Raw genomic sequence first — 26,718 nt, 5'->3', positions numbered from 1 at the left:
AGTAAAAGTATAAATAATTTCTAATTCCTTATATTAAGCAAAGCAGAGGGCCACATTATCTCGTTTTTTTATTTTTTCACGGATAGCCAGGGTCAACTTAGACATAATTTACAAACGAAGCATGTGGTTAGTGAGTCTGCCAGATCACAGACAGTAGAGATGACATGGGATGTTCTCTTGATAAGTGTGTGAATTAGACGATTTACCTGTCCTGATAAGCATTCAAAATGTACTTTTGGGTGTCAGGGAAAATGTATGGACTAAAAAGTGTATATAACTTTCTCCAGGAATGTAGTGAAGTAAAAGTTGTCAAAAATATTAATGGGAAAGTAAAGTACAGATTCCCCAAAAAACGACTTAAGTAGTACGTTCAAGTATTTTTACTTAAGTACTTTACACCACTGCCTGTATGCCATGGGGCTCCCTGTTCCTGCAGCTACCAAGTGCTTATTTGGGAAACCAAGTGAAATCTGTTAGGGAACATTGAAAGTAACATGTTTTCACAACGAAACATATTTCATTAAACTGTTGACAGCTCCTGTCTCTGTGTGCTTGAGAAAGTAATGAAGGAGAAAGGGGAGGAGATGGAAACGCACGGTGGTGAGATATTCTGCAGCTAAAGGTAGCACTATGTGTAACCCTATTAATTAGGACATTATTACAGATTTCATATTACAAGGATATTCAAAATCAAATGCTAATTCACTATTGTAGGCTAACTCTGTAAGCCAACCTGCACAATTAATGAACCAACAGCATCGCCTAGGCCTATACGTTCTCTCCCAGACTCATTGATAGAAACTTTGGAGTATAGTAGAAGGCAACCTGTCCATCCAGTATGCATAATAATACATTCCACACTCAAAGGCAATTACTAGAATTTAAGACATCTTAAATCCTTTTTTAAATGTTTTTGTGTGGGGTGTAATATGCGGTAGGCTATGTATTGTATAACGAACTCCACATTCATTATTTTAATTCCGGGTTTTTTCAGACTTGGGCTCATATAGACCTTTGCATATGTATAAGCTCTAATATGTGTATTGTGTTTTGAATGAATCCTCACCTTAGAAAGCGCTGGCCATTTCGTTGTGTTAGGCTTTGAAACAACACCCACAATGATTATGTTTTACACTCAGTTTCAACCTGCTGTTGAACACAGTGAGGTGAGTTTTGAAACCACAATACTGTTTTGATGATAAGTGTTTGATGTGATTTTTTTTATTGCATTGAAGTCAGAGTGGTTAGAAGGACAATAGAGCCCCGAGTACCAGGCCATTAGGACCTGATGGAGGGACAATAGAGCCCTGAGTACCAGGCCATTAGGACCTGATGGATGGACAATAGAGCCCTGAGTACCAGGCCATTAGGACCTGATGAATGGACAACAGAGCCCTGAGTACCAGGCCATTAGGACCTGATGGAGGGACAATAGAGCCCTGAGTACCAGGCCATTAGGACCTGATGGAGGGACAATAGAGCCCTGAGTACCAGGCCATTAGGACCTGATGGAGGGACAATAGAGCCCTGAGTACCAGGCCATTTAGGACCTGATGGAGGGACAATAGAGCCCTGAGTACCAGGCCATTTAGGACCTGATGGAGGGACAATAGAGCCCTGAGTACCAGACCATTAGGACCTGATGGAGGGACAATAGAGCCCTGAGTACCAGGCCATTTAGGACCTGATGGAGGGACAATAGAGCCCTGAGTACCAGTCCATTAGGACCTGATGGAGGGACAATAGAGCCCTGAGTACCAGGCCATTTAGGACCTGATGGAGGGACAATAGAGCCCTGAGTACCAGTCCATTAGGACCTGATGGAGGGACAATAGAGCCCTGAGTACCAGGCCATTAGGACCTGATGGAGGGACAATAGAGCCCTGAGTACCAGGCCATTAGGACCTGATGGAGGGACAATAGAGCTCTGAGTACCAGGCCATTTAGGACCTGATGGAGGGACAATAGAGCCCTGAGTACCAGGCCATTAGGACCTGATGGAGGGACAATAGAGTTCTGAGTACCAGGCCATTTAGGACCTGATGGAGGGACAATAGAGCTCTGAGCACCAGGCCATTTAGGACCTGATGGAGGGACAATAGAGCCCTGAGTACCAGGCCATTAGGACCTGATGGAGGGACAATAGAGTTCTGAGTACCAGGCCATTTAGGACCTGATGGAGGGACAATAGAGCCCTGAGTACCAGGCCATTAGGACCTGATGGAGGGACAATAGAGTCCTGAGTACCAGGAGTTGGATACTACCAACACATGTCCTGACTGCATAAAAGGAGATTACCATGACTCAATGGTCATGTAGAATTTTACTGCGGTCATGACTCATGAGTGCTGGTTTGGCTGTAAATACGGTCACCACAACAGCATAGAATTCAAATGACAAGATGGAAAGGTGAGTGAGGGAGAAATGAGCAGCCCTGTGCAACCACCGCGATGACCAGATGCTCTCGGACTATGAAAGAAAACGTAGTCAGATGAAGAGAGAGCAGCTGGAGTAGCAGTGTTCTCTAGGTTGATCCATGTCTCCACCAGGGCCAAAAAGTCTGGGGACTGAAGGGCAGCATAGGCTGAGATTAACTCTGTTCTTGACCGCAGATCAGCAGTTCCAAATGCTGCCAGAGACTAGGAATTCCACATGGGTTGTGTGCACAGGGTACAGTAAATAAATGTACTAAAATGGAATCAAATTGAAATTTCAATGTTCAAATGGTACCACAAAGATGGTTGGAGATCCACACAGAAAATCTTCACTTGAAGGGGAATATCTGTTGTTTTAAATTATACTGTCAATATTCCATAGGAAACTTATTGAAATCATAGAAATATAGACAATAGAATAGACATGACCATTTCAGTTAACATTCGATGGTAGGTGGATCAGCAGTCCTCTTTGTGGTAGTAATTAGAAGTTAAAAGTTCAATTCACATTCCAATGGTGTACCAACTAAATTGCAGTGGTCTAAAGGGATAGGTCCATTCTATTAATTATATTTATATTATTGAAATGACACCCGACCTGTATTCAAGAGCATGTTGTGTCTCAACCGGCACAACAAAAAAACTCAGATGATGGGAAATAGGGTTTAAGCTCCAACAATTTTAAACAATCGGTGTTTAACGTCACTTTAAATAATTGACGTTAAAGGTTTAAATAATACACACAATTTTTTTTAAATTCAAATGTTTTTCAAGAAATAATCAAATAGTTTGATAACACTGTTTGTAAGCTTTTAAATTATATCAAACTCAACTGATTATCTTTTCCAGTGATGAAGACATGGATGTCTCATGGTATGGTTTGAGCATCTTTATCTCCTGAATGTTTTGTCATTCAGGTCCAAAAAGTCACTTTCTGACCACTTCTTCCATGGGCAAACATGTATGGAAAGTTTTGTTTAAATCAAAAGGGATTCTGTCAAAAAGTGATTGAATTCAAATGGATTTTCCCTGAAGTAGTATTCCCTTTCAGATGGTGGTGCTCACTGCTCACACAAACAATGCCAATTATTCCCCCGTCCTGTTGTTTTTGGATGGCTTCAGAGCCTGTCAAGAAGCGGAGTGGCTTTGGGCCGCGAGGGGAGGAGGAAAAAATAAGATACACTCGCTGCAGTGAATGACACCAAACCACAAAACATCTGAATTGTTGTTTTGTGGCTTCCTGCAGCTATATGGAGCAGAGCTGGATTTCATTAGGCAGTTGAACGTCCATCACTCTGCTCTCTTGTGCTTTGTTTGGAGCAGTCTCAGGGCCTGGGCACATGGAGGGGTTGGGAGTGGAGTCTCTGGGCTCGTCCAGACTCAGAGAGAAGCCTGTTTATCAACAGCTCAGCACAGTTCTCTCTTCTCCTCTCCTCTGTTCTGCTCTGTTCTGTTCTGTGTGCAGCAGGAACTCAGTGACCCACCAGCTCAGCTGTCTGCACTGCTGGCTGTTACACACATTCACAGCAGCCGCTGGCCACTCTCCCTCTATCTCTCCCTCTGTTGCTTTCTCTCTCTATCTCTCTATCTCTATCTTTCTGTGTTTCTTACTCTGTCTCTCTCTGGATCTCTCCTATTCTGGCATTCTCACTTCTCATCTGGCTCTTTTTCTAGCTCTCTCTGTTTCTTTCCCAATCAAATCAAATCCAATTTTATTTGTCACATGCGCCGAATACAGCAGGTGTAGAGCTTAGCGTGAAATGCTGACTTACAAGCCCTTAACCAACAATGCAGTTCAAGAAATAGAGTTAACAAAATATTTACTTAATAAACTAAAGTATAAAATAAAAAGTAACACAATAAAATAACAATAAAAAGGCTATATACAGGGGGTACCGGTACCGAGTCAATGTGCGGGGGTACAGGTTAGTCGAGGTAATTTGTACATGTAAATAGGGGTAAAGTTACGATGCATCATACTCTCTTTCATTATTTCTCACAGTTAATTATATATCTCCCCATTTATTTCCCCCATCTTTCTCTTATATTTATAGTGAATATAAAAAGACGAAAACAGCGAGGATAAAAATGTAAGAATTGTTTACAGGATCCAGAGAGTTTGATTTGAGACAGAGAGGGAACAGCGAGAGAGAGATGTGGGCTTGGAAACACATGGCGTTTAGTGGTCGCTCAAAGAACACATGTTCCTAACATGGGCAGGCTGAAGCAGGCTGCCTGGCCTGGCCCAGGCTCACCAGGGGACGTGTCCCAGAGCCCAGAGTCTAGCAGTCTGAACGGCTGGGGCCCGGCCTGGAACAAGTGTCTGTCCTCCCATTACTAAGGGGAAATGGCTTCCACATTGGTAGTTAATGGAACTAAGACCTGCCTGGGGCAACAGGGGTTGAAGTGCCCCAGGGCTCTATCCATCCATTCACATGTTAGAGTTACTGTACAGCGCAGGAGTCAATTTAGACCTACATTTGTGTTTATGTTGGCTTGAACCGACTGTTGGTAGTACAGGTTGTGTTTTAGGAACGTTTCCTGGCATCCTGTGGTGTCAGTGTTTTAGTTAGGCACCTGGGAAACATTGCAATCAGCGTCACTTCTGCTGCTGAAAGTACTATGTGCCGTGTGCTATTCTCTCTATAGAGGCTAGTGGTTGTGTCTGTGTCCCTCTGTTTTCCTTCTGCCTGCTCCCTCTGACCTGTGTCCCCTGTCTGTCTCCCTGCAGCACGTGGGCTGTGACCGGATCCTGAGCTCGGACGTGCGCGAGGACCGCTGCCGGATCTGCGGGGGTGATGGGAGCAGCTGTGAGGCCATCGAGGGCCTCTTCAATGACTCCCTGCCTGAAGGAGGTACGGTGTGATATACAGAGCAGGAGTCCCTTCACCACAATACTGCTAGGAAGAAATCTTAATCCTGTTCTTTGAAGCTTACTGCACTATGGTGGTCTCTACAGTAAGAGTTACACTATAAACCCCAGCATACAGTACAGTATGTGGGCACAGTTACAGTAGTGGTAGTGCAGCGGCAGGAGGTATCAATAACTCTCTGAGTAAGGGGATTGTGGGCTGAGGAGTGGGGGGGTCAGAGAGCCCAGGGCTGGGGGGGTGGTGGTGGGCCCCTCTCTCGGGCAGGGCAGGCATGGACAGACAGACACTGAGGGGACTGTTCTGTTCCAAGCCTTGGTAGCAGGACACGTCTCTCTTTTTAAAAGATCCTGATTGCTGCGTTTCTCTCCTCGCACGCTCCACTCCCTCCAACACCACTTCTAGAACAGGCCAATAGCACATACTGTACCTCAATTAGACTGGGGAATAGAACTGAAAAACACAAATAAAACGTCAAAGAAGAAAGGGCCTGTGTTTTGGACCAGGGAGCTCCAGCAACGTTCTGAGAATGAGATGTAGTTACATTTGAGGCATCCATGAGAGAGATTATGCAACCTAATTGGTTTATGGAAATTCTAACAACGCGTGCATGCATTTGTGCATTTGGATTTTGAAACAAGCTAAATATGTGTTGGACTACTGCCTTGCAATGTGAGTTAGGAGTCCTCAGACATTCTGAAAGTAATGTATAATTATCTGTTCACATGCGAGCTCTCTATTTGCATGAGCTACTTAATCTAACAGTTAATCATATAGAGTTACCGGTGAATATCTACAGTACACGTGCCTTGCCCTGTCACCCCCCCCCCCCCCCCCCCTCCCTCCTGTAGGTGCAGAATGACCTTTTATTCCGGTACCTATTCCAGTCTAAACACTTTGGCCGTGATTAATGGTTCATGATGAATTCTGTGGAAGCATGTCAGGGGAAAACTGATACAGCCCAGCCAGATGACACAGAATTAACCATCAGAGTCTCTTAGAAAACCAACCGGTTGTCGAGGGCTTGAGGAAGGCTCAGCCTATAGCTACTCAGTTCTGATCAGGAGACACTCCCGAGGTCTCGGTTCCATCATTCCATCATAGTGACGGTTGGAAGGCTTGTGGTCCTCTGTCCAATTATAGAGCCGTGGGTCATACATGATACTGCATAAACCTTATGCCTTCTTTTATTTTTTGTTTTATTGAACCTTTATTTAACCTGGCAAGTCAGTAAAGAACAAATTATTATTTTACAATGACGGCCAACCCTCCCCTAACCCGGACGACGCTGGGCCAATTGTGCACCACCCTATGGGTCTCCCGATCACAGCCAGTTGTGATACAGCCCGGGATCAAACCAGGGTCTGTAGCGATGCCTCTAGCACTGAGATGCAAAGCCTTAGACCGCTGTACCACTCGGGAGCTAAATATGCTCTTATAATAAGGGGACCATGAACTCTCTTTTCCATTGGGGGGGAAGGCTGCGGGGAGGGAGGGGTGAGTGGGTTTTTCCTTCACCCGTTCGGGGGGGGGGGGGGGGTGGCAGGTGGGCACGTGGCAGACAGTTTTAGGTGAAGTTCAGCCAGTGTGGGTTGTGGTAGCCCTGCGACTGCGGAGCCAGACATGTCTATTCTAGGCCCTCTCCCTCCACGACAGCAGCAGCTCTCCTCCCTCCACCCGTCTACCTCCCCCCTCTGGAACCCTCAGAGTGGACACACCTTCCTGAGGTGGCCGCAGCTCAGTGGCTGGGACCACGATGGCCATCTCAGCCTGGGCCTACAGCCTGCCCGACCGCCTGACAGGTCTATTCTGGGTCCGGGCTGATTTACGAGCCACAGAGCACTCAGTCATGTCTACAGGTTTTTTTATGTCTCTGAGGCTCAGACCAATCCTCACTCCTAGGAGGGTTTAAATAGGGTTAGTTGTCAGGCACTAACCAAGCAGTAGAGCTGGTGTTCTGGGCTGGTGTTCTGGGGAGGTTGTTCTGGGGAGGTTGTTCTGGGGAGGTTGTTCTGGGGAGGTTGTTCTGGGCTGGTATTCTAGGGAGGTTGTTCTGGGCTGGTGTTCTGGGCAGGTGTTCTTGGCTGGTGTTCTGGGCAGGTGTTCTGGGCTGGTGTTCTGGGGGGGTTGTTCTGGGCTGGTGTTCTGGGAAGGTATTCTAGGGAGGTTGTTCTGGGCTGGTGTTCTGGGGAGGTTGTTCTGGGCTGGTGTTCTGGGCAGGTTGTTCTATCTAGTGATTTACACCTAAGAGTGATGATGGTGCCATATTCTCCTGTGCCTCTGCAACCTTACTACTCCCATCTGGTGTCTGCATTCTCACCTGAGTTATCACCTCCTCCATCTCTCTGTCAGCTGCTCTCTCTCATCTATCTTTCTAGGTTTTCTCTTTCTCCTCTCTTCATCTGTGTAGTCTACCCACTCTTCATCTCTCAAACCCCCCATATCTCTCTCTCTTTCTCTCTCTCTCTCTCGCAGTCTGTGCAGTCTGTAACTCTGGCAGTGGTGGAGGGTTACTCAGGGGTTAAGGGCTGGGGGTTTATTGCTCTTTGGCTCTCTGTTTACCGCACAGGCCCCTGATTGTTAACAGAAAAACCTCTCCCTCTCCGGCCGCCAGGAACCGCAAGTACAGAGCTGGGTTACTGAAATTACTCACAGCATCGACTGCTACTCCAGAGAGGGGTCAAAAGCCAAGCCTCTCCTTTCCTCAGCGGTCGCAACATTGGAATGGATTATTAAATTATTTATTCTGTTTTTTTATGCAAGGCTGAAGTTATTTACAGGGCTGTGGTGGCTGGCTGGACAGCACAGCCTGGCTTCAAACATGGTTACTGTACTCTAGCAGAGGAGCTGAACGTTGCCCAGGAATTTGGTTGGAATCCGAAAGGCTCTGCTTATTCCATTGAAGTCCCACAGAGTAAAACACTACTTATACATCATTCTCCCTCCAGTATGTCAGTGAATAAAACCTCCACCTCTTGCCTTTCTCTTCTTTCTTTGTGTGTGTGTGTGGGGGTGTGTGTACGTGTGTGGGTGTGTGTGTGTGATCCCATCCCAGGTTATGAAGAGGTGGTCAGAATCCCCAAAGGATCAGTGTTCATTCATATCCAGGAGCTCAACGTTTCCCTCAACTTCCTAGGTGAGAGTTCATGTCTCTTCTGTGTCACGCAATGTGTTTTACTGTTATGACTCATGTTCTTTTCTCTAGTGTGCATTCAGACTCTCAAAACTGGAATTAAAATGTAAGTGCATCGTCACATCATCAATGCTGTTATTATATTTGACTAATACCTACCTGCCCGAATTGTTCAGTCTCTTAGATTAAATACCATGACTGTTTTCTCATTAGCTGGGAATGTTGTATGAAATGTCTGATGCAACATACTTTTGTATATATAGTGTGTGGACACCCCTTCAAATGAGTGGATTCGGCTATTTCAGCCACACCCGTTGCTGAGAGGTGTATAAAATCAAGCACACAGCCATGCAATCTCCATAGACAAACATCGGCAGTTGAATGGCCTCGCTGAAGGGCTCAGTGGCTTTAAAAATGGCACCGTCATAGGATGCGACCTTTCCAACAAGTCAGTTCATCAAAGGTCTGCCCTGCTAGAGCTGCCCAGGTCAGCTATAAGTGCTGTTATTGCCGAAGTAGAAAAGACTAGGAGCAACAACGGCTCAGCCACGAAGTGATAGGCCACACAAGCTCACAGAACGGGACCGCCAAGTGCTGAAGAGCGTAGCGAGTAAAAGTCATCTGTCCTCGGTTGCAACACTCACTACAGAGTTCCAAACTGCCTCTGGAAGCAATGTCTGCGCAATAACTGTTCGTCGAGAGCTTCATGAAATGGGTTTCCATGACCGAGCAACCACACACAAGCCTAAGATCACCATGCGCAATGCCAAGCATCAGCTGGAGTGGTGTAAAGCTAGCCGCCATTGGACTCTGGAGTGATGAATCACACTTCACCATCTGGCAGTCCAACGGACAAATCTGAATTTGGCGGATGCCAGGAGAACGCTACCTACCCGAATGCATTCCAACTGTAAAGTTTGGTGGAGGAGGAAGAATGGTCTGTGGCTGTTTTTCATGGTTCAGGCTAGGCCCCTTAGTTCTAGTGAAGGGAAATATTAACTCTACAGCATACAATGACATTCTAGATGATTCTGTGCTTGCAACTTTGAAGCAACAGTTTGGGGAAGGCCTTTTCCTGTTTCAGCATGACAACGTGAGGCCCATACAGAAATGGTTTGTTGAGATCGGTGTGGAAGAACTTGACTGGCCTGCACAGAGCCCTGACCTCAACCCCATCGAACACTTTGGGATGAATTGGAACGCCGACTGCGAGCCAGGCCTAATCGCTCAACATCAATGCCCGACCTCACTAATGCTCTTGTGGCTGAATGGAAGCAAGTCCCCGCAGCAATCTTCCAACATCTAGTGGAAAGCCTTCCCAGAAGAGTGGAGGCTGTTATAGCAGCAAAGACGGGACCAACTCCATATTAATGCCCGTGATTTTGGAATTATATTTTCGACTAGCAGGTGTCCACATACTTTTGATCATGTAGTGTACTTTGGCGATATTGTTATCAACCTACTGCATACCCCTTAAATATATAAATATTTGTGTGCAGGGTGTGCTATTAGCATGCTAACACTCATAAAGGCAGACTGGTAGAATAGCTAGCCATTGCTAGCATTCACTGGTTTAAGTTGAAGTAACTTTTGAGTGTAATGGAGTTGACTGGTGACTATGACATGACTATATATCATTCACGACATTTGGACGGGAGCTATAAACATTGTTTTAAACTATGTGTGCTGTTATTGCTTGAGATCAGGCTTGGCTGAACTGCTTTCAATGGGGGAAAATTGCTTCTGTTCCCCGCTTCCGTGATTTTAATTGAAAACGTCACTTCTCCATGTGGACCTATACATGCTCTCGTTTCTTCTCTGCTCCAGTGCTGAAGAGTAAAGGGGAACAGTTCTTCATCAATGGGAAGCTGACCATCGACACCCCTCGTAGGTTCGACATCGCAGGGACCACCTTCCACTACCGCCGGCCCACTGACCAACCTGAGACCCTGGAGGCCCTGGGGCCCACCAACATGACCATCATCGTCATGGTAACGGACTAGCTGTGTGTGTTACTATGTGTGTGTGTTATGCTAATCATTCTATGTAACAACATATGTGTGTGTGTGTGTGTGTAGGTACTGGTGAGGGAAGAGAACCCAGGGATCCACTACCGCTTCAACCCTCCAGTCAGCAGAAACCTTTTGAGTGGATATGCCTGGCACTACACATCCTGGTCCCGCTGCTCTGCACTCTGCGCTGGGGGTACAACCACTCCTGGCTCTAATACTCTTTACTGTACTATACATTGGCTCTATCCCTACTCATTGATTGATTGATGATTTTACTGCATCATTAGGAGCTAGTAACATAAGCATTTCACTGCAACCGCTATGGCATCTGCTAAACAGTGTACTCGACCATTAAACTTTGATTTAGTTTGATTTTGAGGGTTGAGAAATACACACAAAGCCATATTTATGCAGATAAATCTCTTAGCCAATATTCATTTCATATTCTTGAGCTGCAGGTAGCCTCAAGGTTAGAGTGTTTGGCCAGTAACCAAAACGTCACTGGTTCAAATCTCAGAGCTGACCAGGTGAAAATAAAATTACAAGTCTGTTGCTGTGCCCTTTATAAATCTCAGTCTGGGTTAGGTGGGCATAGGGATGTTACGGTGACCGTATTACTGCCACACCTGCGGTCATGAGTCATGACGGCAGTCAAATTCCACGTGACCGTTTAGTCACGGTAATTAGGCTTCTCCTAACTGTTGCTGCTGATGGTTATTAGTAACCTATCAAACTTGCTAACTGCCTGGTACTCAGCACTCTATTGTCCCTCTAATCACTCTGACATCAGTGCAAATGTAATCAAATCTAATCAAACACTTCATGAGAGCCCATGAGCTCATGTTGCACAACATTTCTATAGGCAATGCAATTACGTGACAAAACAGAGTGATGGCCTCTTAAAAAGAGGAGGATCCCATCAGCTTTCTACAGGCTAAGCCTACTATGTTTAATTTCTCAACTTTCCTAATATTAAGCACATTGCTTCTCTTTACAACAGGAGTAGCCTACCTGGCTGGCATGAAAATGAACCACGGGAAAAGCATCCTACATTTGCTATTTAAGTGCATAGATGACATGTATTTCTTCCCTCTGCCCCTGTTTCCAGACAGGTGCATGATAATGGTCTATTCTAAATCAAAACAAATTTCACACATATAAAATGTAGATGTTCCAAAGGTCTGCATCAATGATTGTTGGCTATTCGTGGAAGCCAGGAGATGCTAAATGTGTTTACGTTAATTAACAGTCAGTTACCTTGAGACTGGCAGTTATTTGCTTGACAATCACTGACTGACAATTTTATGACCGCCACAGGCCTACTACCGTGGGCATAATTTGAAAGCTTGTTCTATTGCCAACATAACAAGCTAAGTTATAAAATATGATCTTACATGCTTTCAAAGGGCAATTCAGAGAAACGGATCGTAATTGTGGTGTGCATAGAATGGAGTCGTGTGTATTCAGGTGCGTGTTCAGCAGCAAATCGGTCACTGTGGCAATTTTTCTTCACAATACAACAAACACAGGCTCATTCTGTTCAGAACAACCCAGGGTATAACGCCATGTCATCTTGTAACTGTACATCAAACATAGTGATCATAAACGTTGACACTGTATATGATATCAGTTTTATCATATGGAAATATGAAGTGAACATTTGGACTCGAGGGTGTTCTGCCACAAAATCGAATCAAACACTTCATGAGATCCCATGAGCTTGCTTGTATGATATCGAAGCAGTATTTATTATAATCCTCAACGTCTCATCTTTCAAAATATATTGAATCCTCTTAATTTACAGCATTTACAACATTTGCAAAAGTTGCCGAATTAGGGGGAGGGATTAGGCAACTTCTTGTCGTGTGAGGCGCTCAAGTTCAGAATGGCTGTCAGTCAAAACCCATACAGAGCTGTGATGCGGAGAGCCTGAGCTCTGATGTCGTGTATAGCATGTTACTGTACTGCCAATGCTGTTCAATTTAGGCGTTTATCAGTGACCAAATCTGCCATTTATAACCCGTATGCAGGTACGACTGTAAAGGGTTAACCCCAATTGCTCCAAGGGCACTGGACAATGGTGACCCTGGCAGTGACCCACTCCCTGCGGGATTCTCAGGGGGAATTGGGTTAAGCAAGAAACACATTTCCTTTACGCTTGTACAAGTGTGTAACAGGACAAATATAAGCTTATTATTATTATTATTATTATTATTATTATTATTATTTGACTAATGATCCATTTAGCTGCTGTGCAGGGCTGGTTACACTATATAGACAGTACATTGACCCAGTGGCTCACTCAGGCACATACTACAAGGAACTCTATTCCACATCAAGTAACTGATGTCAGCAGTAAAATCAGATTTAATAAACAGATAGAAAAACACCTTATAGAACAGCGGGGACTGTGAAGCAACACAAACATAGGCACAGACACATGCATACACATACACATATACACACACACACAATAACATACGCACTATACACACACATACACATTGATTTTGTACTGTAGATATGTGGTAGTGGTGGAGTTGGGACCTGAGGGCACACAGTGTGTTCTGCAATCTGTGTATTGTTTTAAAATTGTATAAACTGCCTTAATTTTGCTGAACCCCAGCAGCTAATGGGGATCCATAATAAATACAAATACTAATACGTGCACAGTGCATACCCCTCACTTTCTCATAGGCTTTCTCATATTCACTCTCTCACACATACACATTACACACACACAGTGGTACATGGTGGCTTCAGAGTTTTCCTAACATAACACTGACCCTTGGGAAACATGGGAATGGAATGTTCATGAACAGAGGTACTGTGGGGTTGGTGAAACTGCAGGCGTTCGTGCGGGTCTGAGGCCAACTTTGCTTTCTTTCTGTCGCGGGTTAATGATCCAAAGCAACTAGCCTGATAAGAACTCATTTACTTTGCTTAAAAGCAAATTTACTTGACCCTATGTCAGCAAAACAAGTGAATGGAGGAGGGCTTGTACAAGTTCTACACTGTGAAGGCACAGTGTGAGCTGCATCAGATGAACGACCAAAGGAGTTCTGACTGTATTCTAAAAGTGTTCTAACCTCCCTCTGTCTGTCAGGTGGTCAGACCCAGCAGGTAGTGTGTAAGAAGCAGACTGATCACTCCGTGGTCTACAACCACTTCTGTGACAAGAAGAGCAAACCCAAAGACAAGAAGCGAGGCTGCAACTCTGAGCCATGCTCCCCAAGGTGAGTGTCAGTGTATCTGTCCCACTGCCTGTGTGAAGCTCCTCTGAATGGGCCTGTCATGCCAAAAAGTGTCCCCCCCCTACCCCCCCACCCCGCATTGCAATGGGATTCGATGACTTCTAGCTTCCGTTGCTAGGGCTGTTGCTAGAACTTTCAAAATTCTGACCTAGTTACAAAATTAACCTATATACGCAGTTTAAGTATGTGTGTGTGTCTATGTGTGTATGCACGTGTGTAGTATTGGGAGAGTATGACATCCTGCTGGACTAAGATCTGTCCGGGTGTCTGTCTCCCCCAGCTGGTGGTCTGGGGTGTGGTCTGAGTGCAGTCGCAGCTGTAACGGGGGCCTGAGGACCAGAGAGGTGTTGTGTAAGAGGAAGATCTCTCCTACAGAGGAGAAGGTCCAGGACGACGGCGCCTGTACTCCTCCACGACCACCCCTCACTGAACCCTGCAGCAACCACACCTGCCCCCCCGAGTGGCTGGCCCTGGACTGGTCAGAGGTATACCCAAAATACCCCCATAAACTAACCCTACTATTTTGTGTTTAATCTAACTAGTGGAATCTTGAGATTTTAAGAAAAAAGTGAGTAGTTGCTTACCTCCACTTTCTGTACCTATGCAACATTTCTATGTGTAATCAATGCCACCTGCTGGTTGGGCTATGTACTGGTCTCGGGTGTGCTCTGAGGCTGTAGAGGTTGGAGCTCTCAGACTTGAATAACCTCTGCCCCATCTCTCTCTCTCTCTCTTTCTCTTTCTCTTTCTCTTTCCCCCTCCCCCTCCCCCCCAGTGTAATCCCAGTTGTGGTCCAGGGTTCAGGCACCGTGTCCTTCTGTGTAAGCGTGGGGAAAGTGGAGACACACTGCCAGAGTCCCAGTGTCCCAAGCATGGGCGTCCCACCACCAGGGTACGCTGTAACCTGCAGCGCTGCCCACCCCCCATGTGGGTCACAGGGCCCTGGGGAGAGGTAAGGCTGGGGGGCTTGCTGGGACTAACATGGGCTCTGCTATGTATTGAACTGCTCTCATTCAACTATACCTCCTAGGTCCTCTTGTTTGATCTACTGAAGTGAAGAAAAAATACTAGACAATGTTAATCATTCCTGTTCAGATTTGTAAAGTGATCTATTATCCATCTTTGCTATGGCTTATTTGCGTGTACTCCTAGTTTGGTGACCTCTCTCTCTCTCTCTCTCTCTCTCTCTCTCTCTCTGTTGTGTGTCAGTGCTCGGCCAAGTGTGGTCTGGGTCAGGAGAAACGCTCTGTGCAGTGTCTCGCACAAACCGGCCAGCCGTCCAATGAGTGCCCAGACCTCCAGCGCCCGGCAGCCATGCAACAGTGCAAGAGCAAATGTGACCTCAGTAGCCTACCCATGGACATCCCCGAGGGTGAACCTGAAGGTCAAAGTTCAACTCTCTATTAATTACCTTCTCACTGTATTCTCCTGCCAGCTAAATATCCATCTAAGTTGTTCATTATTTTCACTCAAGTATTTTATATATTTTTCTATTCCAGAGTGCAAAGATGTGAACACAGTGGCGTACTGCCCCCTGGTGCTCAGGTTTAAGTTCTGCAGCCGCCCCTACTTCAGACAGATGTGCTGTAAGACCTGCCAAGGACACTGACCCCTGAACCAGACCGAGAGCCAGACCAGGAGCCACCCCTAGCGGGCCCAGACCAGACCAGGAGCCACCCCTAGCGGGCCCAGACCAGACCAGGAGCCACCCCTAGCGGGCCCAGACCAGAACAGGAGCCACCTCTAGCGGGCCCAGACCAGACCCACTGAGCTGCACATTCCACAGGGGGGAGGGACGGCCCAGCCAACGCACTGCAGAGCAGCCTTCCTGACATCAGTGGACAGAGAAGTAGATGGCGGGAGAGAGAAAGAGAAGTGTACTTTTATCCCGCACTCTGAAAGTGCCCTATCTTATACCAGCTTTGGGGGCACTGCTGTGAAGACCAGATGAGCTGCTGGGATATCTCTCTGTTTCTATGTACGTACACTATATATACAAAAGTATGTGGACACCCCTTCAAATTAGTGGATTCGGCTATTTCAGCCACACCTGTTGCTGACAGGTGTATAAAATCGAGCGAACGGCCATGCAATCTCCACAGACAAACATTGGCAGTAAAATGGTCTTACTGAAGAGCTCAGTGACTTTCAAGGTGGCACCGTCATAGGATGCCACCTTTCCAACAAGTCAGTTAGTCAGATTTCTGCCCTGCAATAGCTGCCCCGGTCAACTGCAAGTGCTTTTATTGTGACGTGGAAATGTCTAAGAGCAACAACGGCTCAGCCGTGAAGTGGTATGCCACACAAGCTCACAGAACAGGACCACCGAGTGCTGAAGCGCATAGCGAGTAAAAATCATCTGTCCTCGGTTGCAACACTCACTACCGAGTTCCTAACTGCCTCTGTAAGCAACGTCAGCACAATAACTGTTTGTTGGGAGCTTCTTGAAATGGGTTTCCATGGCCAAGCAGCCGCACACAAGCCTAAGAACCCCATGCGCAATGCCAAGTGTCGGCTGGAGTGATGTAAAGCTATCCTCTATTAGACTCTGGCCGTTCTCTGGAGTGATAAATCACGCTTCACCATCGCAGTCCGACGGACAAATCTGGGTTTGGCGGATGCCAGGAGAATGCTACCTGCCCCAGTGCATAGTGCCAATTGTAAAGTTTGGTGAAGGAGGCATAATGGTCTGGGGTTGTTTTTCATGGTTTGGGCTAGGCCCCTTAGTTCCAGTGAAGGGAAATCTTAACGCTACAGCATACAATGACATTCTAGAGGATTCTGTGCTTCCAAATTTGTGGCAACAGTTTGTGGAAGGCCCTATCCTGTTTCAGCATGACAATGCCCCCGTGCACAAAGCGAGGTCCGTGCATAAATGGTTTGTAGAGGTCGGTGTGGAAGAACTTGACTGGCCTGCACAGAGCCCTGACCTCAACCCCATCGAACACCTTTGGGATGAATTGGAACGCTGAATGCAAGCCAGGCCTAATCACCCAACATCAGTCCCCGACCTCACTAATGCTCTTGTGGCTGAATGGAAGCAAGTCCCCGCAGCAATGTTCCAACATCTAGTGGAAAGTCTTCCCAGAAGAGTGGAGGCTGTTATAGCAGCAAAGGGGGGGACCAACTCCATATTACCATATTAATGCCTGTGATTTTGGAATGAGATGTTCGACGAGCAGGTGTCCACATATTTTTGGTCATGTAGTGTATATCCTTTAAGGGTTTGGTGCTACTACTATTGCCATGCTGGCCACAGGACTGGCCAAAGTACATTGTTCAGCTTAGTTGTGTTTCTCTGTTGTTTATTCAGTGGCTCAGTCTTACCCTGAGCCACTATGTCCATACAGATCTTTACTTGTATATTTACAGACGTTGTTCTATGTGTACACTAAATCTACACTGTACAAATGAAACTGTCCTGATACTTTACTATCACTTACCCAATGTAATGTTTGTTATCTGGTGGCTGTTGCCAACTCACTTGGTCTTCTAAGTTATCTTGTCAATGCTTTGTCTCAGAACAAAATCTTTTTGAAAAGGGTTTGATTTGCACAAAGTCTGACTAGTCATAGGGATACTGTATGTTCATTATTTGGGACTTGTCTTGAAGACTCTACTTAACACTCTCGATCCACGGTCTGGTCCATGTTCATAACAGTTTACTCGCCTCTGTCTTGCCATTTTACGGGACCCAGCGAGGGCTGGTAAATGATCGATTCAGTTCACGTCTAGCAGCAAACCTCAACTCTTCTCTTATACTGTAGTACTTACTGTACATGTTTAGATACAGGCAAACCTACCATGCCTCATCAATGTGAACAATGCTACATGGTACTCTGTATTAGTCACGTATACAGTGAGTGGAAACACAGTGTTCATCACTGAGTCAACCACCTCCAACCTCTGATTACATCGGAACAGAGACCCTCCCATGCCCCCTGGCCTTGAGTGATCATTCTCTCTGATAGCATGGCCTTCCTACTCTGCCTTTAATGGTCAACCAGTTTACTTCAGTCTCTAATATGCTACATGTACAGTAACTGCCTTTTTACACATTCATCCATCTACTGGGCTCACACTCAGAACCAGCCCTTCCAATAATGTCAGCTCTCAATGAAGGAACTGATTTCTATTGGAGTAACTAGGTTGCTATTACTCTCCTGATGGTGCTTCTGAATGGTGCTATTTCTTAGCAAATTGTTGTCGTTGTTGGATGTCATTCTGTTGAATATAGCATGGTGGTAACACTTTACTTGACACCCAGTGTCATAACACATTATGACACGGTCATAATCATGTCATAATATGTCATAACCTGTCATAATATGGTCATATCACTGTCATGACCCATATATTTACACCTGTTGTGACATATATTGCGTTATTTTATGGCTGGTTATGACACCTACATAAGAGTGTCAACACCAACGTTTATTCAAATTATTATTTTCTGCCAAGAAGTTTCCTTTCATTTGAAAGTTTGTTTCTTAAATCCTTTGTTTTAATAAATTCTTTACAGTCATGTTTTTTTCATCATATTTTAAATCACTTTATGACACTGTCATGAAGCATTATGACCATCGTGTCACTTTACTAGGACTAAGAAAATACACTTTATGACACTGTCAAGAAGCATTAGGACCATCATAATCATAAATGCCAGATAGGCATATTACGTACATGCCCTTATATCAGTCATCAGTCAAAAAGAGGGTGTCTTGTCCTGCTCCTGAAATCTGGTCCTGCATTCATCTCAGTCATCAGCAACAGAGCATTGGGGTAGGTGCATCAATGTGTGTGCAATTACAAAGATAATTTAATATGGTAAATTTCAACAACAAAAAATATATAACATTAACATAGTGTTGACACGTAGGCTATGGTGTAATGGAATGTTTTGCCTTGTGTGGCAGGTTTTGTGGGTTTTGACACTCTTATATAGGTGTCATAACCAGCCATAAAATAATGTAATATATGTCACGACAGGTCTAAATATATGTCATGACAGTGTTATGACCATATTATGACAGGTTATGTCAGCTGTTATGACATGGATATGACCGTGTCATAATTTGTTATGATGCCGGGTGTCAAGTAAAGTGTTACCAAAATGGTTTTGTTTGAGGTTGGTGCTAAAGTCACAGTTGTGCTATCAGTTTGTGAGAAGAGAAGTGAAACATTTATTTCCCCACCTTTAGTAACTGGGTATGGGACCCATATCTGTTAACAATTTCTGATACAACTGGTTGTCAGCACACTACCTGATGCTTTGCTACACTATCTGACCAATAACATAACAGAACTGTTTTAATGAAACAAAGTGTCCTATTTGACTGTCTGAATATGTTAGCTAAGTACGTTTTGCCTTCAATTTTGAACCATCTGTGTCCATGGTCATGGTGTGACCTCAGAGACAAACTGTTTTATCAAATAAGAGGGATACTATTGTTTGTTTGTTGTTGTTTTCACATGCTAATTGTTACAGATATGTACTGTATTTTAATTACTATAGAAACATGCCCCCGTTCCCCATCTAAAACCTTTGAAATGAATATATTACAGTGAATAAATATGTCGCATTGTTAATAAATGCATCGAGAATTGTGTGCTTTACTCTCTCTCCACAGATTTGTCAGTTTTAAACCCTGACATTAAGTAATTATCCATCTATTTCTGTATCTCATAGATTCTTAATGAATGCTCGTTTGATTTAATGGCACTGACCATACAAGAAGTGACAGAACAATTGTGCACGACTAGAGATCAAGTGACACAACTAAATGTTGATCTAGAAAGAAAGTTCACCAAGGAGGACAAAAGAGAGAACTTTCTGACCAATGTGGAAAACATTCGTGATTAATTTGAGGAGACAAAGACAAGCAAGTGGGAAAAGGTTGATCTTGGTACTGTGGAATAGAAGGAGCAGAAGACATATTTCTGGAGGGATGCCCCCCCCCACGAGCAAACTGGAAGGGTGAATGCCAGCCCAGTCGTAATCCTAGAGGCCCACTAATGTGGCAATCAACCAACTCCCTCACATCTGACTCCAGTGACTAGACACCAATCAGCGTCTAGTCACTGGACTCACCGGCCAAGATATGTCAATCAAATGTATTTTATAAACCCTTTTTACATCAGCAGTTGTCACAAAATGCTTTACAGAAACCCAGCCTAAAACCCCAAAGAGCAAGCAATGCAGGTGTAGAAGCAGTAGCCACGAAAAACTCCCTAGAAAGCAGGAACCTTGGAAGAAACGCAAAGAGGAACCAGGCCCAGTGATTTCACTGTGATCACAATTTAATGATGGAGATCACAATTTAAAAAATATATATAAATATTTAAATACACATTACACACTCAACTTGATGAAATGTCTCGCTTTTTAAAATGAAAAAGCTCCAAGTCATTGTGTATTGTAGATTATTTTAACGAGTTGAAATTTAGATGAATATGAGTGTTGGTCATAGGTCAGAGGAATCCCTCATTCTTTCATTTTCATGAGAACCTGCTTGTTTTAGGGCTTGTAGTGATACATGCATACATTATACTGATATACACTTTTTAAAATGAAAGTAAAAACAACAAAAGTATTAAATGCAGCTATACAGAGTCTTTAGCTATTCCCGGGGAGAAAGGACGAGAGGTGGAAGGTCTGATGTCAGAAAGGGGATTATGGATTCATGACTGCCCCATGTTGATTTGCCAGTATGTCAATCACATTTCAATTCAGTTTCAGTTCATTGTTACACTCCCTCCTCTTAGAAATCTGTGAAAATAATCTGAGGCCTGGTCCAGAAACAACCTAATATTGTTTAACAAAACATAAAATAATAAATTAACAAAACATCTAAAATAATCACAGAAATAAACACAAACAAACAAACAAACAAACATCTACACCACAGACCACCATGGCAGACAGATTTCACAAATCGGAAAATATGGAAAATAGCATAAGATTAAAGACATTAGTAGGTAGTGTGTGTGTAAACAAAACTCCTTAACAATTTGTCAAGATAAGAAGTTGGGGGATACAAAATACTGATACCTACATATGGGAAAAAAGATGATTGCTATGGTGTGTGGTCATCCAGAAAGAAAATTACAACAAAGAGTTGTTAGAAAAACAGCATCAACTCTCATGTTAATTACATCGTTTCTTATTCAGGAGTGGCGTTTACAAAAAATAAGTGGAAAACCTCTAAATTAACACATGATGAAAATCATGAAATCACAACCAATAACACTTTCACATTTGTGAGAAAGGCAGAATACAAACGAATTAAAAGGCAGACTACAAACTAATTAAAATGCAGACTACAGAAGTGGGACACAATAACTAAATGGAGCAGATATATATATATATACACACACACTTAACCTTTCCCTTTTCCTGTGCTTAACTCCATTCCCTTTCCCTGTGCTTAACTCCATTCCCTTTCCCTGTGCTTAACTCCATTCCCTTTCCCTGTGCTTAACTCCATTCCCTTTCCCTGTGCTTAACTCCTTTCCCTTTCCCTATGATTAACTCCATTCCCTTTCCCTGTGCTTAACTCCATTCCCTTTCCCTGTGCTTAACTCCATTCCCTTTCCCTGTGCTTAACTCCTTTCCCTTTCCCTATGCTTAACTCCATTCCCTTTCCCTGTGCTTAACTCCATTCCCTTTCCCTGTGCTTAACTCCATTCCCTTTCCCTGTGCTTAACTCCATTCCCTTTCCCTGTGCTTAACTCCATTCCCTTTCCCTGTGCTTAACTCCATTCCCTTTCCCTATGCTTAACTCCTTTCCCTTTCCCTATGCTTAACTCCATTCCCTTTCCCTGTGCTTAACTCCATTCCCTTTCCCTGTGCTTAACTCCATTCCCTTTCCCTGTGCTTAACTCCTTTCCCTGTGCTTAACTCCTTTCCCTTTCCCTGTGCTTAACTCCATTCCCTTTCCCTGTGCTCAACTCCTTTCCCTTTCCCTGTGCTTAACTCCTTTCCCTTTCCCGGTGAACAACGTCATCAAATGTGCGGTCATCACAACCACCCTGCTTCACCGCAATAAATGGTTTATTTAATTTAACTAGGCAAGTCAGTTAAGAACAAATTCTTATTTACAATGACATCCTACCTGGGGAACAGTGGGTTAACTGCCTTGTTCAGGGGAAGAACAACATATTTTTATCATGTCAGCTCGGTGATTTGATTTAGCAACCTTTCAGTTACTGGCCCAACGCTCTAACCACTAGGCTACCTGCCGCCACAGGAGAGGATAAAATAGGAAGACGGCAAAACCCGAAATCCCCCCACATACGTGGAGCAAGACACAGTAATTAACTTGTCCAACAGGTCTATATCTGATACATATGTTAATCTGCCCAAGGCAAGGGACTATCATTTGTCCCAACATCACAGGCCAATACAAAAGTTTTTCCTCAGTTGGAGATTGGTAATGGGGTTGCTCCCTATGCACTTGCCAATGTTAATCCATTGAACAAGATTAGTAACCAGACAGCATATAGTGCTGATGTTTTTCCCATTGATAACCTGAATGACAATGAATTTGACTCTCACCCTGAGGATATGACAAGGGAAAAGACACATTTTAAGAGGAAAAGCACATTTTTACCACCCAAAAGAAATCCCTCTCTTGAAACATATTGCCGCCTAGTTGAGAAAGATGTACATCATCTCCTGGCTAAGAAAAACTAAAGGTATTCCACAATATGTCCAAAGCAGAGAAATAATCTCTTACGGAACTGAAAAATTACTCCAGTATGATTATAAAACCTGCCGACAAAGGAGGTGCAATAGTGATACTAAATGCTGCAGACTATCTAAAGGAAATTCTGAGACAATTTAGTGATGATGAATTTTACAAAAGACTCCCTAAGGACCCTACTAATCAATTCAAGTCTCTGATCCATGGTACATTGTCTACATTTTTGAATGAAGAGGAAATTATAAAGACAGAATTTGAGTATATGAATGTTGACTGCCCAACCAAACCTGTCATATACACTCTCCCCAAAATTCACAAGAGTATGACACCACCTAGACCAGGCAGGCCCATTGTGAGTAACGGATCTCTGAGTAGTAACGGATCTCTGACAGAGAATATCTCTACCTTGGTAAACCATTTTGTGAAACCCTGGGTGATCTCTCTCCCCATGTACTGTATACCAGAGATTCTAATGTTTTTATTAATCTTTTGAAATCTGTGTACCATATACCTGAAAATTCTATTCTGTGTACTTTTGATGTAACCAGTCTATATACTAACATCCCCCATCATGGTGACCTAGAGGCCCTCATGTTCTACCTCAATGAACGTCCCCCTAAAGCTCTACCCAGCACCAAATCTATTGTGGACTTGGCTGAACTGGTACTAACCTCCAACTACTTTCTCTACAGAGGAGACTTCTTCCTCCAGACCAAAGGGACAGCGATGGGAAGCACTATGGCTCCTAATTATGCTAACCTATATCTAGGAATGTTTGGTTTCCAGACCTTAACCCCTTTCTCTCCAATATTTTTCTAATTCAGAGATATTTGGATCACATTTTCATGATCTATACCAGGACCCGGGAAGAACTCTTGGAATTCCATGCCTACCTAACCTCTATGAATAAGCATCTTCGTTTCACCATTAACTATGACCTATCACAAATCAGTTTTCTTGATGTGATTGTTATTAAGAACAAAACCTTCCTCTCTACAGATCTCTATAGGAAACCTATGGACAGGAACACCCTCCATAGAGGTGACAGCTTAATCTACGTCCACTTATTAAAAGTCTCCCTGTAAATCAATTCAGTCGCATCACAAAAATATGCAGCTCTGATGCACCAGAAACAGACCAAGGACCTCACACAAAGGTTTAAGGAAAGGGTGTACAAAGACAATTGGTTAAAACATGCCGATGATCGTTTTGAAGGGCTAACACAGCTGGAAAGCCTTCAACCAAAAGTTAAAGAAAAAACAGAACATGTCCCCTCATGCTTCACCCTATACTCACCATTGGAGAAGGCATTTAAGGACATTATCAGGAAGCACTGGTACATTATTGATACTGACACACAATAGAAACACATCTTTAAATATCCCCCATGTATACTAACATCCCCCATTAAAAGACTCCCAAACGTGAGAGACATTGAGGTTAAATCTGATTATCCACCAAAGAAAAGGGAAACTTTCTTGGACAAGGTTCCGGAGGGTGATTATAAATGTGATTAATTTACCGACCCCCACACAGGACAAAGATTTAAGATCAAAGGCCTGATTACCTGCATGTCCACCAATGTTGTTAACATGTTGAAATGTAATTGTGGTCTGTCTTAGACAGGGGAAACCCATAGAAGCCTTAAGACCCGGATCAGTGAGCACTGCAGCAACATACGGACAGGCGAGACAAAACAATCTGGTTGCTGTTCATTTTGTACAAGCTGGGCCTCCTATTAGCTCTCTGAGATACATTGGAATAGAAATGGTCAAGATGTCACACAGGGGAGGGGACATTGAGAGGAAACTTCTTCAAAGGGAATCTTTCTGGATCCACAGGCTCAACATACTGTCTCAGTGTATTCGAAAAGTATCCAGACCCCTTGACATTTTCCACATTTTGTTATGTTACAGCCTTATTCTAAAATGGATTACATTTTTTTACCTCATCAATCTACACACAATACCCCACAATGACAAAGCAAAAACAGTTTTTATGTACTTTTGAAAATAAAAAAAGATCACATTTACATTAGTATTCAGACCGTTTACTTAATACTTTGTTGAAGCAGCAATTACAGCCTCGAGTCTTCTTGGGTATGACGCTACAAGCTTGCCACACCTGTACTTGGGGAGTTTCTCCCATTCTTCTCTGCAGATCCTCTCAAGCCCTCTGAGGTTGGGTAGCGTTCAGGTCTCTCCAAAGATTTTAGATCGGGTTCAAGTCCGGGCTCTGGCTGGGCCACTCAAGGACATTTAGAGACTTGTTCCGAAGCCACTCCTGCGTTGTCTTGGCTGTGTGCTTAGGGTTGTTGTCCTGTTGGAAGGTGAACCTTCACCCCAGTCTAAGTTCTTGAGTGGTCTGGAGCAGGTTTTCATAAAGGATCTCTCTGTACTTTGCTCTGTTCATTTCCCCTCGAGCCTGACTCGTCTCTCAGTCCCTGCTGCTGAAAACATCCCCACAGCATGATGCTGCCACCACCATGCTTCACTGCAGAGATAGTGCCAGGTTTCCTCTAGACGTGACACTTGGCATTCAGGCCAAAGAGTTCAATATTGGTTTAACCAGACCAGAGAATCGTATTTCTCATGGTCTGAGAGTCCTTTAGGAGCCTTTTGGCAAACTCCAAGCTGGCTGTCATGTGCCTTTTACTGGGGAGTGGCTTCTGTCTGGCCACTCTACCATAAAGGCCTGATTGATGGAGTGCTGCAGAGATGGTTGTCCATCTGGAAGGTTCTCCCATCTCCACAAAGGAACTCTGCAGCTCTCTCAGAGTGACCATTGGGTTCTTGGTCACCTCCCTGACCAAGGCCCTTCTCCCCCGAATGCTTAGTTTGGCCAGGCGGCCAGCTCTCGGAAGAGTCTTGGTGGTTTCAAACTTCTTCAATTTAAGAATGATGGAGGCCACTGTGTTCTTGGGGATCTATAATGCTGCAGAAATGTTTTGGTACCCTTCCCCAGATCTGTGCCTCGACACATTCCTGTCTCGGAGCTCTACGGACAATTCCTTCGACCTCATGGCTTGGTTTTTGCTCTGACGTGCACTGTCAACTGTGGGACCTTATATAGACAGGTGTGTGCCTTTCCAAATCATGTCCAATCAATTTAATTTACCACAGGTCGACTCCAATCAAGTTGTAGAAACATCTCAGGGATGATCAATGGAAACAGGATGCACCTGAGCTCCATTTCTAATCTCATAGTAAAGGGTGTGAATACTTATGTAAATAAGGTATTTCTATTTTTAAAATAAATTTGCTAAAATGTCTACAAACCTGTTTTCGCTTTGTCATTAAGGGGTGTTGTGTGTAGATTGATTAAACCTTAGGCTGTAACGTAACAAAATGTGGAAAAAGGGAAAGGGTCTGAATACTATCCAAATGCTGTAAATATTGATCACATATTTTTATACAATATTGTTATATCTTTTTTACCTCCTGTTTCAGGAAGTGATGTCACTGAGTACTGCCCCTATATATATATGTATAGGACCTTCCACCCCCATAGAGATAAAATCCCCTGGGAGCATGAGAAGCAATGTGTGGCGTTTTCCTTTCTGTTTTCCATGAGTTTGCCTACAACTCCAGCCACTGCGGAAGTTACCTGGATGTGCATATGTTCTTCAGCTTTTGAATCTCATAGATATCATGGAAAGTAATGGAGCAAGACTTGTAGCTAGTATTTCCACAGTGAGGTTGTGTTGTGATGTCTTCAGGCTCTTCCTGTTCAGGGAAAATGGGGCCTTCCTGTTTATGCTGGTGTTCACCCAGACAGAGGAGGCCATCGAAGACTAGGAGCCCCACATCTCTCAGCAGTATACTCTATACTCATGACTACACTGTGCGGATCTGAGGCCCGCTGCATTTACGGTGTCACTCTGTGAACCTCTCTACTTGTCAGTGAAAAGCCTATGTCCTGTGTATCTCAGTTGGTAGAGCATGGTGCTTGCAACACCAGGGTTGTGGGTTCAATTCCCACGGGGGACCAGTATGAGAATGTATGAACTCATTACTGTAAGTCGCTCAGAATAAGAACATCTGCTAAATGACAAAAATGTCAAATTAAAATGTATTTCATTGTGGGTGTAGTGCACTTTCACTGCCAGCCATTCAGATGTTAAAGATGAGAGACTGAACACAGTCTGGGTGGAGTACTGAGTGAACAATTGAAGCATCATGTAGAGAGAGATGGGAGAATAAACACAGAAGTGCCATAGACTTCTCCTTAGCGCATCATTGGTATGTTATAGAGTGGGGATTGATGGTATGAAATACTGTCTGTATCAAAGATTAAGTTTGTCATTGAC

The 26,718-nt window shown here is 44.1% G+C and overlaps 1 protein-coding gene across 1 annotated transcript in view; it reads left to right on the top strand.

Annotated features, from left to right (window-relative positions):
* Positions 1-15,784, top strand: part of LOC120052486 (A disintegrin and metalloproteinase with thrombospondin motifs 10-like) — a 61,680-nt gene extending 45,896 nt beyond the window's left edge. The window contains exons 17-25 of the mRNA XM_038999423.1: positions 5,167-5,290; positions 8,361-8,441; positions 10,266-10,429; positions 10,517-10,643; positions 13,557-13,686; positions 13,985-14,189; positions 14,480-14,656; positions 14,914-15,088; positions 15,204-15,784. Coding sequence (XP_038855351.1) covers positions 5,167-5,290; positions 8,361-8,441; positions 10,266-10,429; positions 10,517-10,643; positions 13,557-13,686; positions 13,985-14,189; positions 14,480-14,656; positions 14,914-15,088; positions 15,204-15,313 — 1,293 coding nt within the window. The 3' untranslated portion in view covers positions 15,314-15,784. The remainder of the gene's footprint in view (positions 1-5,166; positions 5,291-8,360; positions 8,442-10,265; positions 10,430-10,516; positions 10,644-13,556; positions 13,687-13,984; positions 14,190-14,479; positions 14,657-14,913; positions 15,089-15,203) is intronic.
* The last annotated feature ends 10,934 nt before the right edge of the window (positions 15,785-26,718 follow it).

The sequence above is a fragment of the Salvelinus namaycush genome, chromosome 8 (genome assembly GCF_016432855.1).
Source record: "Salvelinus namaycush isolate Seneca chromosome 8, SaNama_1.0, whole genome shotgun sequence".
NCBI classification, from domain to species: Eukaryota; Metazoa; Chordata; class Actinopteri; order Salmoniformes; family Salmonidae; genus Salvelinus; species Salvelinus namaycush.
The sequence above is the reverse complement of the archived record's forward strand: the minus strand, read 5'-3'. Positions and strand labels throughout refer to the sequence as shown.